The sequence below is a fragment of the Nothobranchius furzeri genome, chromosome 5, assembly GCF_043380555.1.
Source record: "Nothobranchius furzeri strain GRZ-AD chromosome 5, NfurGRZ-RIMD1, whole genome shotgun sequence".
In the NCBI taxonomy this organism is placed as follows: Eukaryota; Metazoa; Chordata; class Actinopteri; order Cyprinodontiformes; family Nothobranchiidae; genus Nothobranchius; species Nothobranchius furzeri.
This window is the reverse complement of record NC_091745.1, coordinates 17,346,692-17,361,551: the sequence shown is the minus strand read 5'-3', so window position 1 is coordinate 17,361,551 and position 14,860 is coordinate 17,346,692. Positions and strand designations below refer to the sequence as shown.

The window sequence follows — 14,860 nt, the reverse complement described above, 5'->3', positions numbered from 1 at the left end:
GGTGAGGCAAATGGAGACTCCGACTCTCTTATTATACCGGTTTCCAAGAGGGCTTCCAAATGTTTTCTCACGGCTTCATAATCATGTGGATGGATCGGCCGAGATTTCTGTTTGAATGGGGTCTCGTCTTTTAAGTTGATGTGATGTCTTATCTGTTGTGTATGACCAAAATCAAGATCGTGGTGCGAAAACACATCGGAGTAAGTGTTAAGTTTGTTGGTGATCCTCCCTTTCCATTCTTCGGACAAGGGCGAAGTACCGAAGTCAAAACTGAGAGGAGGGTTTGAAGGTGAAGTCTGTTGCTGCGAACTACACGCCGCAAGTACTTTCTGATCACTTTTGTCAGGTTCTGGATATGGCATAACACGATCGGCTTTAACTAACTCAGCGATCACACAGTTAGTGGGTAATGTGATGTCATGGTTAGTTTCGTTTCTTAGTACAACAGGTACTTTGTATGGACCATGTGAAGGTAAGGAAATGAGGCAACAGTCTACAATTATACCCCCTGGTAGAGAACCATTGGTGGGTTGTTCAATGAGTGCATAAGGCTCATGCTTGTTTTGGCTGGGTTGCATAAACCCTTCTAGTAACAGTTTTTTATTTGCAGGGAGAACTTCTTGGGTTCTCCCTCGAAGCTTCACCACACCAACTCGTCCATCTTTGCTTTGTTTTTTTCTGACTGCTAAGGCTTTTAGCACGTGTTGGTACCCATAAGAGAGTGCCTTGGAATCAGGTAAGTTATTGGCAGACAATTGCTCATACAAAGGATCGAGTGTGTTTGTGCCAATGAGTAGTGGTGTATCAGAGTTTGAGCTTATATCCGGAACCACTAACGCAAGGGTAGGTAACTCAAGTCCAGACTGATCGAGCTCTTTTGGAAATGTGACACTTATCTCTATGTATCCTAAATAAGGAACTGCTTGACCGTTTGCGCCCTCGACTTCTAACAGATTACTGATGGGTTTAATTGAGAGGTCAGGTAAGTGTTCTTGGTAAAAAGAATTGGCAATGGTGGTTACCTGGGACCCTGAATCCAGTAAACAATTACATTCAACACTGTTAACTGAGACTGTAGCTGTGCATCGCCCACCCACTAATCTTTTGGGAAGTTTTGGCACTGAATGAGCATGAACTGGCTTGCAAAAAAGTCTCTCTGTCCTTTCCTTAGAGGGACTTGGTTCTACTTTAGCACCTATCTGTCCCACGATAGGAGCTTCTACCGGTTTAAAGGAGGAGACTGAGCAATTGGCTTTGACATCTCCCACTCGCGCTGCTTCTGTCTAAGAGCAAGTCTTTTAGTTGCAACTAGTGCTGGATTTGGCTCGTTGCTACAGCTAGAAGCTATGTGCCCATCTTCTCCGCACTTAAAACAGTATCCAGGCTTTGGTCTGGGCACCACTGCTGTTATCTGCTGAATCTGTTTGGGCTCATCTGGAATTTTAGTCCCCACACGGGGTTTTGACTCTTTTTGAGTTTTCTTTGCCTTTTTATCTGTGTTGTTAACCTTAAGCTGTGCAATTTGGCTCCTGAGCTCAGCGATTTGTTTGCGTAAGTCATCACAGTTATCATCTATTTCCAGTTCACAAGTGTTTTTACTCTGAGAGCATGTTGTTTGCACATTTGAATACACTCTAGTTCGTTGTGCCCCTAAGTGTTGTTTCATGCGTGCTGCTTTAGTAGCCTGTTTGTCTTCTTCAGTGCGCAGTTTGAGGAGAAGTGCTGTAAAATGAGGCGGGTTGTCTTTCTTTTGTTCGAGTTGCAGGTTTGAAATCAGCGAGCTGTCCCAACAGCCTCTGCAAAACTGCTTGAGCAGCTGCTGGTCGGCGTCACTGGAGGAAATTCCATTCCTCTGAATAACTAGGTTTAACAAGGTGTATAACCTCTGAAAGTAATCGGAAGGTTTTTCACCACTGTCCTGGTTTGTGTTTAAGAAGCGAGCAAAGAGCTCGTCGCCGTCTTCGACAGCTGCGTAAGCTGAATCGAGATGTTCAAGGTACGTTTCCGGGTCGGATTTTGGACTAAGAGCTTTAACGATGCTCGCTGCTGGGGCTGACAGACTCTCCACGATTCTTCGTACAATTTGGGACTTGGTGAGTGAAGGATCATTTATGCATAACACTACACTACTACGCCAAGTATCATAGTCAGTTTCAAAAGAAGGGTGTGGAACTCGCCCTGAGAACGGTTTTAGTCTGTATTGTGAAGTAGGCGGAGGGATAACCTCACTGCTTTTAACAATGTGTTCCACAATAACTCGCTGAACCTCAGGTGTGTTTAAAAGATTTGGTGGAATGCAAGGGTTTTGTTTTCCAGTCTCTGTAGGTGGACAATTGTCCTTTGAGTTGTTCATATAGTTAACTTCTGGTGTTAAAGGCAGGGAATATGTAACTTGGTCACTATGGAGCATTGGCTCTGGTTCAGTGACTGGTTCAGATGCATGGGTATCCCTTCCTAAAGATTCCCCAATTTTTGCCAGTTCCTCCATTAGAAGGTCTTTAAATGATTGATTGCTACGCGCAGCTATGTCCCTGAGCTCTGACAGATAGGCATCAGTGGCAGATGTGCTAGTTTCTAGACTGTACGCGCTGGCTAGGTCTTGAATATGGAAGAAAACATCTGGGTTCCTAGTACAAGGTTTGTCATAGGGTAAACATTGTTTCTTTAATTCCTTAACAGTGGCTTCATGTTGAAACTCCACAATAATCTGATCACAGTTTGGTAACTTAATGCGCCTGTTAACTGGTCCGAATCCTTCCATAAACCCAAAGACTTCGTTATCAAGGTCTGTATCAGTTAACCCACTGATTAAAACAGCATTTGAAACTTTGACCTTTTCTGTTTTCACAACTTCCATTTTAAAACACTCAAAAGTACCAATAATGCCAAAATGGCAAACCACTGTGACCTCCAGGCACTCTTATGATGTCAGTCAATGGTTAGCTAAGGTAACAACTCTACAATTCTCCTGGCTGGCTCGCCAAGTTTTATGTAACCGGATTACAGGATACAATAAGATAATTAAAAGAAAAAATAAACAAATGGGCCAATAATTAGGTTCGGGGAGAATTGGAGGTTGTTTAAGAATGACTGGAGTCACGGGTATAGCATGAAACGGTTTATATACTAAATTTTAATAATAATGGGAAATATAACACATAAAGATAACACACAAAAACAGATGAAAACAATCGACAATAGTAAAATGGTCGGTATGAGATTTGATCATATGAGTCACAAGTCAGCCGGCGTCAAGTCAAATCCCCACGCTTGGGGTGAAAGTCAGAGTCCGGTGGTGCGATTTTTTCCTACCACACCGTTGAGATTGTTCACAGAAGAGAGCAGTCTGCTCTTCAGTTACTTGAGATGTCCTGGTTCGTTCAGTGGTTAAGGCTCGCCATCTCCCTCGTCAGGAAGAAATCCAGTTCTCGTTCCAAGTGAGTGATCATAGGAGTCGGGATCAAACCCAAGGAAAAAAAAAACCCAGCCTGTAAACAACAGGACTGTTAGCAAGTTGGCATCGACCCTTCTCGTCACATCACAGCATAAAGTCTTACAGACTTAAACAAATGCTTCACTCTATTGGCATAGCCAATCATGTTTGGGTTCACAGTTCAACTAACATAACATCAATTTGATTGTCTATTAAAATAATTCTCAGTAGCTCTGGAAATATAATTACATATGACAACAATTGTTCAGCTCAATAGGCTCAGTTAGATTCTATTACTCTACACTATTCAACAAGAAATACATTCATGACAACAAGGATACATTTAGTTGTGTTTCTATACAGCATTGTGACACCTTGTATATCTGTAACACAATAAATAAATAAATAAATAAATAAAATGTTCTATAACAAAATTCAACAAAATATAAATTCTGGTCCTTTGGTCCACCTTTGTAAAATAATTCCTCCCTAATCAGTTAGCTTTTATTTATTTTTATTTATCTATTTTTTTTATTATTAAATGTTTGGTTAAGGGACGCATTGCTAATTCTATGGCGTTAGCTATAACGCCCCTGAGGACCTTGTACATCTAGGCCATACCACCATTAACTGGCGGTTTGAGCCGTTAACTCCTGGGAATCCCATATGCCCTACCGCCGTTAACTGGCGGTTTGAGCCGTTAACTCCTATATGCCCTACCACCGTTAACTGGTAGTTTGAGATGTTAACTCCTGGGATCTAACGTCTAGCAGCCCACTGCTGTCACCTCGGTTGCTGTAATTAGCTTTTTGAATTTAATAATTTACTGAATTTAATCTCATTCACTCACCAACGCGCTCCAACGGTTCCCTCCTACAGAGGATTGGTTCACTCTGTCGTCTCCACACAAATCTATAAGAATGGAATTAATTTGATAAGCTATTTAAGTTTCCTTTTTTTTTTTTTTAAGTTGCATCGTTAGCTTTTTCTCTTCTTTTTTCTTTACTCACCGCGTTGGTTCCAAGTTCCTAGCTCTTATTAGAAGGAGTCAAGTCCGCCTCTCCCTCTATCTATGCGGCACCCAAATCAGGGTTCTTCACGGCCTCGACCGTTGTTTTTTTTTTCTCTCTCTCTCTCTCTCTAACCGCTCAGTCTTTGCTTTCTGTATCTGCGTGCTGCACAGCCGTTTGTCTCTCCTCTCGCTCAGCTGCGTCGCACGGTTTTATTTCGCGGAGGCGGGACTTATTTCTCTCAGCCAATGAAATTTCAGATTCCCACCTGGACCAATAGTATACAGCTTTCCTCTTCTGTTTCTGTTAGGGATGTTCAAGATTCTTGTTTTAACCGATGTTTAATATTAAACTCGTTATTTTAGTTATTCACCCTTCCAATAATTCATTATGAAATTATCTATTAGTTAATTAGATATCTATTAATTAGTATTGTTAATTTCCTTAATTTATATTTTATATTTTATCTAAATTGAGGATGGATCATATTAGTAAGCCAATTAGTTAATACCTCATTAAGGTTCTAGCTTCTGGGTTACATCATCAAGTTTATAAAATATATCAGACACATGGTATAACATTATAATTAAAATGTAAATATAGTTTAACAAAATAAAATAAAATATAAAATCCCATCAGGTAGGCTAGAAAAGTAAATAGTATTCCCACGTCATCTGTTTTCAACAGTATGCCGGTTGTTGCAACGGTAGGCTGCAAAAAAAAAAAAAAAAAAAAAAAAAAAAAAACGGACCCACTCTTTGGACAGTGAGGAAACCCATCCAATATGGCGGTGTCTCTGTTATGCTCCTGCGGTTATGCTCATGTTTACGGGTCTGCCACGCTCCAGTACGACCTTGTGTTGTACGGTGAATGGTTGTTACGTAGAATTATTATGTACAATACGCCTTTCGTGCTACGTTGAATGACTCGGGGAGCACTTTTGTTTCAGTCTCAGAGGCTTTTTCTAGAGCATAGTAGTATTCTACAAAGTAGAATTGTTTCAGAAACAATAAACAAACATACTTTAAAAAGTTTCGTGTCCTGAGTATATTAAATGTAGTAAGTGTCATTAAAACAATAATATTTCCAGTGTTTGGATACAATTGATAATGCGATCTAATAATTTGATAAATGTTTATAATGGTTATATAAATACATTTTGACATAAGTTGTGCATTGATAAGAATCATATTATCGCGAGTTTTTCGTGACGCGTTTTGACCGGAAATGGTTGCGTTTTCCTTTCGGCATTTGTTAGCTTATTAGTTTAGACGGTTTGTTATATCTCGAAGCTCTAAAGTTTGCATCAGTTTGATACTAAAATGGTTGAGGTGTATGTTATATTTTAAACAGGTAACGCACTTAAAGCTCAAAGCACTTTAAGTAACACAAACATGTTAAAATGGCTAGCTTGGCTAGCTTGTTCCTGGTGCGCGCAGCGTTGATCAGCTGATTCATTCACATGACTACTTGTCTGTCCGGTCCTGAAAATCTTTCGTTCACATCAGGAAGACGCTCCCATTAAGTAGCTTTAGGAATTGTTTTGGAGATGATAAATGGCCAAGGAAATTAGATTTTTGATACGAAACAAACTAGGCAGCTGAAACCACAGTGAGAAGCAGCTACGAGGTTAGCCAAACGTCCTCAGTGTTGTCGGTGAGTTATTTATTCTTGCTAATTTAGTTACTTTCGTATTTTTTACATGACTTCTCACTCTCCTGCTTCTGTCTGAAGCAATAAGAACACCAGATTTTTTTTTAACTGGTGAAAGAAGAGCTCATTAGCCATTTTTGTTAATCATAAATGATGATGGCGTTCTGTAACGTCCAAATAATTAATTATTTGTGGTATTGTGTTGTATGTCGATGGTGTGAAACGTCCCGCTTGTGAGTTAGTCATAAAACAACAGTTTTGTCAGTGTTTGGTTTTGATTTTTGCTTAGTCATTCAAATTTCCTCAAAACGAACTCTTGATCTGCATTTCCCTCCTCCTCCTCCTGCTCATGTTTTATTGTTTCTTTTTATGCATTTATCTAAAAGAAATTCAAGAAATTCTCCAAGATGGATCCAGAGAGGAAGAAGCTTTTAAACATCATCATCCTCGGATTTGGCTTTATGTTCATGTTCACTGCCTTTCAGACATGTGGGAATATAGAGGTGGGCTGGATTTCCTGACGTCCAATCTGGATAAAATACAAATACTCTGACAGATGATCCTACATTTAAGTATGTTTTGTTTGCAGCAAACGGTTATAAAAAGCTTCAACAGCACAGAGTTTCATGGGAGTGGATATACCAGGTAAAGTTAGGAGGTGGACGCTTATTTTTTATTAATAATATGTCATTATTCTACTTTCCTTGTCTGACTTTGTAGATTTGACCCTAATTGATGAATTGTGTTAATGAAATCTCTGAGATTAAACCATTCCAGTGGTCCAAGATGTTATTATCATTTTTAATAAACTTTCAACACGACCATAATAAAAAATGCCACACTAGTCTCCGTGTGTTAGCTAAACATAGTTTGTGAACCATTTTTGCAGCATGGCTATCATCTATGGAGTTTTCTCTGCATCCAACCTAATCGCCCCCTCCGTGGTGACTGTTATCGGGCCTCAGGTCTCCATGTTCGTTAGTGGCCTTTTGTACAGGTGCGTCTCTTCCCACTGACGCGTCTGAATCATGTTGTGTTATTTCAGACTCTTGAAATATGTTTACATGTGGGGTTTTTTTGTGTGTTTTTACAGCGCTTACATCGCTGTGTTCATCAACCCGTTCACATGGAGCTTTTACACAGCATCAGTGTTGGTCGGGATAGCAGCGGCAGGTAGGGAAGTGAGATGCCAAAAACATTTCTACCACTTTTGCTTTTTGGTATTGATCCTTTGATTCGTGTTGTTTAGTTCTCTGGACGGCTCAGGGAAACGTGCTCACCATCAACTCCACTGACAGCACCATTGGCAGAAACAGCGGCATATTTTGGTCTCTAATGCAGTTCAGGTAAATTCACCTCGGATGTGGCTTCATTCTGCGTCCCTTTTTACTGGATTAAGATGTTACTTGTTGACTTCATGAAATGTGCTCATCAGGATAAAAGGGGTATGGTTTAGGCCCCATTTGGCCTGTGGGTTTTTAAAATCATTGCCTAAAATCCGATCCATCAATTAAAAATATTCTGAAACAAAGAAGAAATATTCAAGGTGCAGAAATTTCAGACATGTAAATCATCTTAAATACAACTCAGAGTAAACTGGTTGCAATTAATTTGAGTTAGATTTTGTTCAGATGGTAAGAATATGTTTGAATATTAATTTTTTTTTTTTGCTTCTTTTGTTTTCAGTTTATTCTTTGGTAACCTGTACATCTACTGTGCCTGGCACGGACATGTGCACATCACTGGTATGACTCCAGCTGCTCCTAAACTAATCTCTGCCTTGCTGTTTTTAGAATCGTATGCTTGTGCTGATTCACTAGAAAGCTTATTTAGGCATCTGACTCATGTTGTCTGGCTCAGACAAGGACCGCCGGACGGTGTTCATCTCTCTAACGGTGATCAGTTTAGTCGGCTGTTTCCTTTTCTTCCTGATCCGGAAGCCTGACCCGGAATCTTCATCTCGTTCTGAGGTGACGGAGTCGCTGCTGCAGACGGACTCCAACGATGCCTCCATACTCAGGTGAGGCACAGGATGTCACGTGTGACAACCCTTGTTTACTCTGGGTCAGATTCTGGAAAGTATCTGCACAGAAACAAAATAAAACCCCTAAAACTTTCTGGCTAGGATCATTTTCCTGAACTGGGAACAGATTAGAAAAGTTCTTGAGGATGTTATTGGAGTTTTGTTTTTTTCCATTTAAAAAGCTGAGCCAACACAGAACTCAATTCAGACCATGGAGGCAGATAAAGGACACAGAGCAGAAACTCAAAATCAAACGTATTTCATTCAGATGCAGGTAAAACTTTAATGTTGCAACTAGAGGTAGTCCGACAAATATAACAGACTGATATTTACCGCCATTTATACGTTGGCACCAGCCAATATTTGCCCTTAGTAAAGCCGTTTTAAAGCCAGGCACATCCTTGGGCAGTCCGCTGCTGTAGAAGAAGAAGAAGAAGAAAATATCATTTCTATAACGCCTCTAAAGATAAAAATCATGAGGCGCTTCACAAAAACAAAAAATGTAAAAATATAAAAAATAATTTAGAAAATGGTTAACAATATATTTCAAATGATCAAAAATGGACAATTGTGATTAAAAATGTAAAGAAAGGGAGAGAGTGATTAGGAAAGAGGAAAATCAGTGGATCCTGAGGAAGGTGGAATCCACTGTAGCAGAATTTAAATGTTTTTTTTATATTCCCTAATACCCATCTGCGTAATAAATCATCTAAATTATTTGTATTTTGGTGTCTGACTTAACTAAAGCTTGGTTTATGCTTGACGCGTTTGCTCTCCACTTGGTGATGCGGCTCGCGGATGGAACGCGTTTCACAACTCGCAGCGTTTATGGTTCATGCGGCTTGTCTCTGCGGCGAGCCAATATTCTCCCAAACTGTAGGGGGCAGCATGGAGCTCTACGGCATGCATCCAACACTACACCATGGTAGAAGTAAAAATTACTGTTGTTTACAACATGGCATTCCAGCATTTTTTAACAGCGTCCTCGTCTTTTCCGACAGTGCGAGCTATTTTTCTCCAAGAATTATTAACAACATGTTGATCACGGTGATCTCTGAGAGCTGAATCATACAAATGTCTGTATTTACAAACCTCTGCCATACTAGTTCTTGCCTGTCCGCCATGTTTTTACGCGTCCGACTGTCCGCGTGGTTAGAAAATTTCCTAGGTGCGCGGTGCGGAAAGTTTGGGCCGTGCAGAGGCGCGGTGGAGGGGCGTGGTTGTTAAAATGACGCAATTTTGCCACGCGAACCTCGCTGTCAAGCATAAACCAAGCTTAAGCAGTGCACAAAGTTAAGTTCAGAGTTCAAAATGGATGTAATTAGTGACATTTTAGCATGAAAATAAGATGGAAAACATCTGGATACTGGCCATGAAAATTGGCCCATAAAAATTGGCAGTATCGGCAACAGAAAAACCAATATTGATCGACCTCTAATTGTGACAACTTGACTTTTACGTTTCACAATATTAGTTTTTAATATGAAGGTGAAACCATCTCATCAGATGTTTGTTGTAGCTCCAAGATAAAGTTGATGCAATCAGGTCTGTGCTTTATTCACCAGAGAGCTGGTTTCTGTGTTGGTCACAGCACAGCTTCACCCACAGCACACCACTTTTGATATCTCACATCTGCTTTTGGCGTTGGTGATTTAGTTCAGTTTGCAGTTTGCTTTTCAGCTTCTGCAGGATCACCAGAGTCCATCTCACCTAAATGTAAAACTAGTCTGTGGGTTCTGGTGATGATGTCTTTATTCCTGTAGAGATTCAAGGAAGTGAGGATAAATGTTACATAAGGTTTAATCCGGTGTGACTGAAAGGAAACTAAAACAAAATCACATAAAACTTCATTCCAGATGTGTTTAACGCCCGGTGGAACAAAATCGTGTTTCTGAAAAAGATCTAAAACTCCAGTTTCATTTATAAACTGATTAAAAAAATGTAATAAGTATAGATACATTTAATTACATTTCATTATTTTATTGAATACAACAAAAACCTCAGTTAGACATTAAAATCTTGAATTCCTGCCTTGAAGCTGGTCTCTTTAAGACGTGTCGAGTTCAGACTCGCTGCTGACTTTTGGCAGACTTCTGTTCTCAGGCGACTTGAAACCTTTGCGCTTCTGGTGTGTTTTAAACAAGACCTCTCCATTTACTGTGATGAGTAGACGAGGAGATCCTTTCCCGGAAGACGGATTGGAGTCGTGCAGAGCGGGACAGAACACAACCAGACAGGCGACCTTTCTTTGTAAACACCATCCTTTGTTGCCTTTTCTACATTCGTCTTCAAAACCACTGTAATACAGTTGCCACGGCGACTGAGACTGGCTTAGGGATGAGATGAGAAGGTGAAAGTGACAACAGAACATGTGGATTGTCTAAATAGCTGTTGGGGGGGGGGGGGGGTATTGCAGAAATGTTGATGTAGTCTTTCTAAAGAATGTCTCATCTTTGTTTTTGTTTTTTCTTTCCTGCCTGCAGCGCGTCTCACTCCAGCCTCTGTTCGAAGGCTCTGGACGCGTTTAGTAAGCTCATTCACAACATTATTTTTACTAATAAAACATCTTGATGTTCAGTTCTTTAGCTTGTGCTCCTCTGTTTCCAGTCAAAGCCTGTAAAATGTTTGTCACCAAAGAAATGCTGCTGCTGAGCGTCTCCATAGGATACTCTGGTGGGTGAAATCAAAGCCCCTTTAGCATCTGTTACTTTTTAATCCTCATGCTAGTTTTATCTGTGTTTACATGACATCTTTGATCAGCCCTTGTTGTTTTTAATGGTGATAACCTAGAATGGAGTGGGAAAACCACAGTTCTGGGGGATTTGGACTTGTGGTAAACCGGTTACGTGTGTGTCTTCAGATGAGTTGGTTTCCTGTTTTCAAACTAATTGATATAATTAATTTAGTTTTTATAAAGGTTTTTTAAAATGTTAACTGCCTGCCCAGTAACCAGAGAATTGTGGGATCGAACTCCGTCTGTCATTGTGTCCTTGGGCAAGACACTTCACCCACCTCGTCTGCTGGTGGTGGTCGGAGGGACCGGTGGTGCCAGTGTACGCTAGCCTTGCTTCTGCCCGAGTGCCCTAGGGCAGCTGTGGTTACAGTGTAGCTCAACACCACCGGCGTCTGAATGGATGAATGACTGATTGTGTTGTAAAGTGCCTTGGGGGGTTGTAGAACCCTAGAAGGCGCTATATCGGATACCGTTTGTTTTCCTGCTTCTGGGTGGTTTCAGGAGGGGTGGGCCAGTCTCTGATGAGGATATTTAGTATCTAAAAGGTTCCAGCTAGTGTAAGTAATCCTCTGCTCCGCGGCAGGCCTGGAACTCACCTTCTACAGCGGGGTATACGGGACGTGTATCGGAGCCATGACGAGCTTTGGTACCGATGCAAAGAGTCTAATTGGGATATCTGGGATTTGCATCGGCATCGGCGAGATCTTAGGTGAGTCGTCTTTCATTTGTTGTGCCGTTGGCCCTGTCGACGATTCATCCTGTTTCCTGTCTGCTCTCTGGCCAGGAGGGGGCGTCTTTGGGATGCTGAACAAAAACCACCGTTTTGGCAGGAATCCTGTGGTTCTGCTGGGACTCATCACTCACTTTGTTGCGTTTTTTCTAATTTTCCTCAACATTGCCAGTGATGCTCCCATTGCTCCAGAGCGGGGAACAGATCTAGAGGCTTTCATCAGCCCCAGGTAAAGACCCCCCCCAAAGAGCGTCTGTGCAGACTGAGACAGCGGTTATTAATCAAGTTACTGCATCACTCTTTATTTTAATGTTCTGCTGCTGAAGCTGGTTAGTGAAGAAGAGACTGTTCTAATAAGAGGATGGGATGTTTCCTTTTTTTCTGTTTCAGTGTTGGGGTGGCGCTGCTCTGCAGCTTCCTCCTTGGCCTGGGCGACAGCTGCTTCAACACGCAGCTCCTGAGCATCATAGGGTTTGTGTTCCATGACAACAGCGCTCCCGCCTTCGCCGTCTTCAAGTTCATCCAGGTGAGGATTACAGCAGCAGCCGCTCTTTTCTTCACGTCGAGCTCGATTAACAAGTTGTTCTCTCTGCAGTCCATCACGGCCGCTCTGGCCTTCTACTACAGTAACTACCTGCTGCTCCACTGGCAGCTGCTCATCCTCATCGTTGTCGGGTTTCTGGGAACCATCTCTTTTTTTGCAGCTGAGTGGAGGGCCGAGTCCATCAGGCGGGACTCGGACTATGGTAGCATCTGAACCAGGATGAAGAAGGAACATCTGGAAGTGCTTTGCTCCCACAGCTGGATAAAGCAACGCGAACAGGGCTGTCACGTGGAAGACTGATGCTGTGGTACGTTTAGTTTTTACTGAGCTGCCCAGTTTATTAGTGGTTTATTTATCCTGATGAAACCAGAGAGCTGAAGGAGGAGGTGTGTCCTCAGCAGATGTACCTTGTTCGGTTTCATGCCCAACTTCTTCCCTTTTTTCCTTTTACACAGTTTTATTATCACTTAATTATTTGAAACTCGTTTGCTTGAAATGGTGGAGGATAAAGTGTCGAGCACTATTGATTAGAAGCTAATGAAATGGATCTGCTGCAGGTATATGAGAGAATAACGGGTTGTCTATGTCCAGCTGCTCTGGGTGCATGCGAGGACTTTGGTTTGACTCTGGAGATAAACTCTAAATGCGATCAAGAGCACAAATCCATTAAAAGACCAAATAATTACGAGTATTTCTTTTGAGCAGTAGCTGTAAATACAACACTAATACACACAGAACCGTGCAGAGGTCCTGATTCAGCTCTGCTTTTTGCTCTGTTTGAAAAGGAGCTCTCATCAGAAAGTGGTCAGGTGCAAGGAGTGGCGCTGAGTGAACGTATTAACACATTTTCATTTGGACTTGCTTGTTTCATGAAGACTCATAACTTCTGATCTTGTGTCCTGAATAACTGAGAATCTCCAGACATTTTTAAAGACCTTCAGAAAGGGGAGAATCGATCAAGACCTCTTTAAAACTCTGGCTGCTTGGAAGAAAAACGTAAAGACAGAAGGACGGGATCAGGATTGAATTGGCCCTATAGACGTCTGTTTAAAATCACTCAGAAAACATCTAGGTGCTTTATGGGTAAATCACACGCACGCACACACACACACATGTACGCATGCACACACACACCATTTGCTCTTAAACTGTTGAAGCTATAATTATATTTTTGTTGAAGAGAGAAGACCAGAAACAATCCAGACTTCTAAAGTAAGACACACAGACGTAACCGAACGCTGACACTGAGCCCCTCCAGGGTCAATGACCTCGTCATGACGCAGATGTGAGGTTTTCTTCGACAGAAATCCAGTTTAAAGGGAAACCTGGTTTCAAACCTGAAGTCTTTGGGAAATTCCTGTTCACACGTTTACCTGACTGGTTTAGCTGCAACTAGAACCAGATCTCATTACCTATAAACCGTCTCTGCGTTCCAGTGATTGTCTCATTATTACTTTTGTCTCACTGCGTTTAGCTCTGGTAGCAGGAGGTTGTTTGTGGATGAAGGAACATGAACATCTTTCTTTGTTCTTCAACCTTTTCTCACCTCAAACAATCCAACAGGGAATGTTTTAGGAAACTTTTTTTGATGCGTTTCTGGCAACAGTGAGACGGCGGGATGAAAACTCAGATATCTGAGAGTAAATCAGCTGTTTTTGACTCAAAGAACGATAATGATGTTGAAAACAGAAGCAGCATTTAGGACTAGTTTAAAGAAAGCTGTCAGATATGACCCACAGACCATTTGGAAAAGTCTCCTGCAAACACAAGGTGCTTTCTTAGAAAACACTTAAAGCTGTATGTGTCACTGAGAGCATGTTTCTTATTAAAGCCTAAATCTGCTGACAGAATGTATTTGTGTTTGGTCAGAAGAAGGTCAACTCATTAAATGAAACTGAGTTCTGGTACTTTAGTCAAACATAAGTAATAAAACTGTTATTTTTTTTCTTGCCTGTCTTTAAATATGTTGCACATTGAACAAACTTAAAAACTGAGGCTGCAGACTTCAATCAATCAGATGAAGTAAAACTAAACTGATCTGAATCAAAGCAGCACAATAGTTTAAGTTTATTACTCTGAAAGTGACATGCGTTCTTTTGATGTTCTTGTTGATTTTGCTTAATGTTATTATGGGAATAACTGCAATCAAGGATGTCAAGGGAAATAATCCACAAAGGTGATTTTTATTTTATACTTGAATATGGTGATTAAGAATCGAAATCGACATTCCACTGCTTGTTTTTTTTATCAATAAATCATTATTTTGAGCCTTAGCTGTGTGTTTTATCTTTTTATGTATTTGCTTGACACACTGGTGCAAAAGTGACTGATGAAGGGTGAATAGATTACTTTAAAAGGTTGACATGATTAAATTTAAATTAACTTTTATTACTGAGCTCTTCCTGATTAAAGCAAAACAGGACAGGAAAGGAACTAAACAACACAGATGGCATTTTACACAGTTCTAAAACAAGTAAAGCAAAAAACTAAAAAAATTATATATTAGGGCTCAATCAATCAATCAATCAATCAAAGCTTTATTTATAAAGCGCCTTCCGCAACCCTGTCAGGAAACCTAAAGCGCTGAACATGGTATAGTTGTAGGTAAATATATTGAGTAAATCAACAATAAAAGCAATTCAAATTACAAAATAGAAATTGCAAGATAGATGAAACATTCTGGTAAATGTGTGAAACACATTTGGATTGAGTGGATGGATAGAGTGAACCAAT

General features: G+C 40.8%; 1 protein-coding gene across 2 annotated transcripts; it reads left to right on the top strand.

Annotated features, from left to right (window-relative positions):
- The first annotated feature begins 5,935 nt into the window (after positions 1-5,935).
- Positions 5,936-13,105, top strand: mfsd11 (major facilitator superfamily domain containing 11). Of its 2 annotated transcripts, XM_015976248.3 has the most exons (14): positions 5,936-6,099; positions 6,483-6,599; positions 6,686-6,741; positions 6,986-7,093; positions 7,190-7,269; positions 7,346-7,442; positions 7,783-7,841; positions 7,957-8,116; positions 10,603-10,646; positions 10,727-10,792; positions 11,437-11,562; positions 11,638-11,812; positions 11,974-12,109; positions 12,179-13,105. In XM_015976248.3, exons 2-14 carry the CDS (start codon positions 6,504-6,506, stop codon positions 12,338-12,340), a joined length of 1,365 nt encoding a protein of 454 aa, XP_015831734.1. In that variant the 5' UTR covers positions 5,936-6,099; positions 6,483-6,503; the 3' UTR covers positions 12,341-13,105. The 2 variants fall into 2 exon arrangements, with proteins under 2 accessions (XP_015831734.1, XP_054592643.1); XM_054736668.2 differs by having other exon boundaries at positions 11,437-11,812.
- The last annotated feature ends 1,755 nt before the right edge of the window (positions 13,106-14,860 follow it).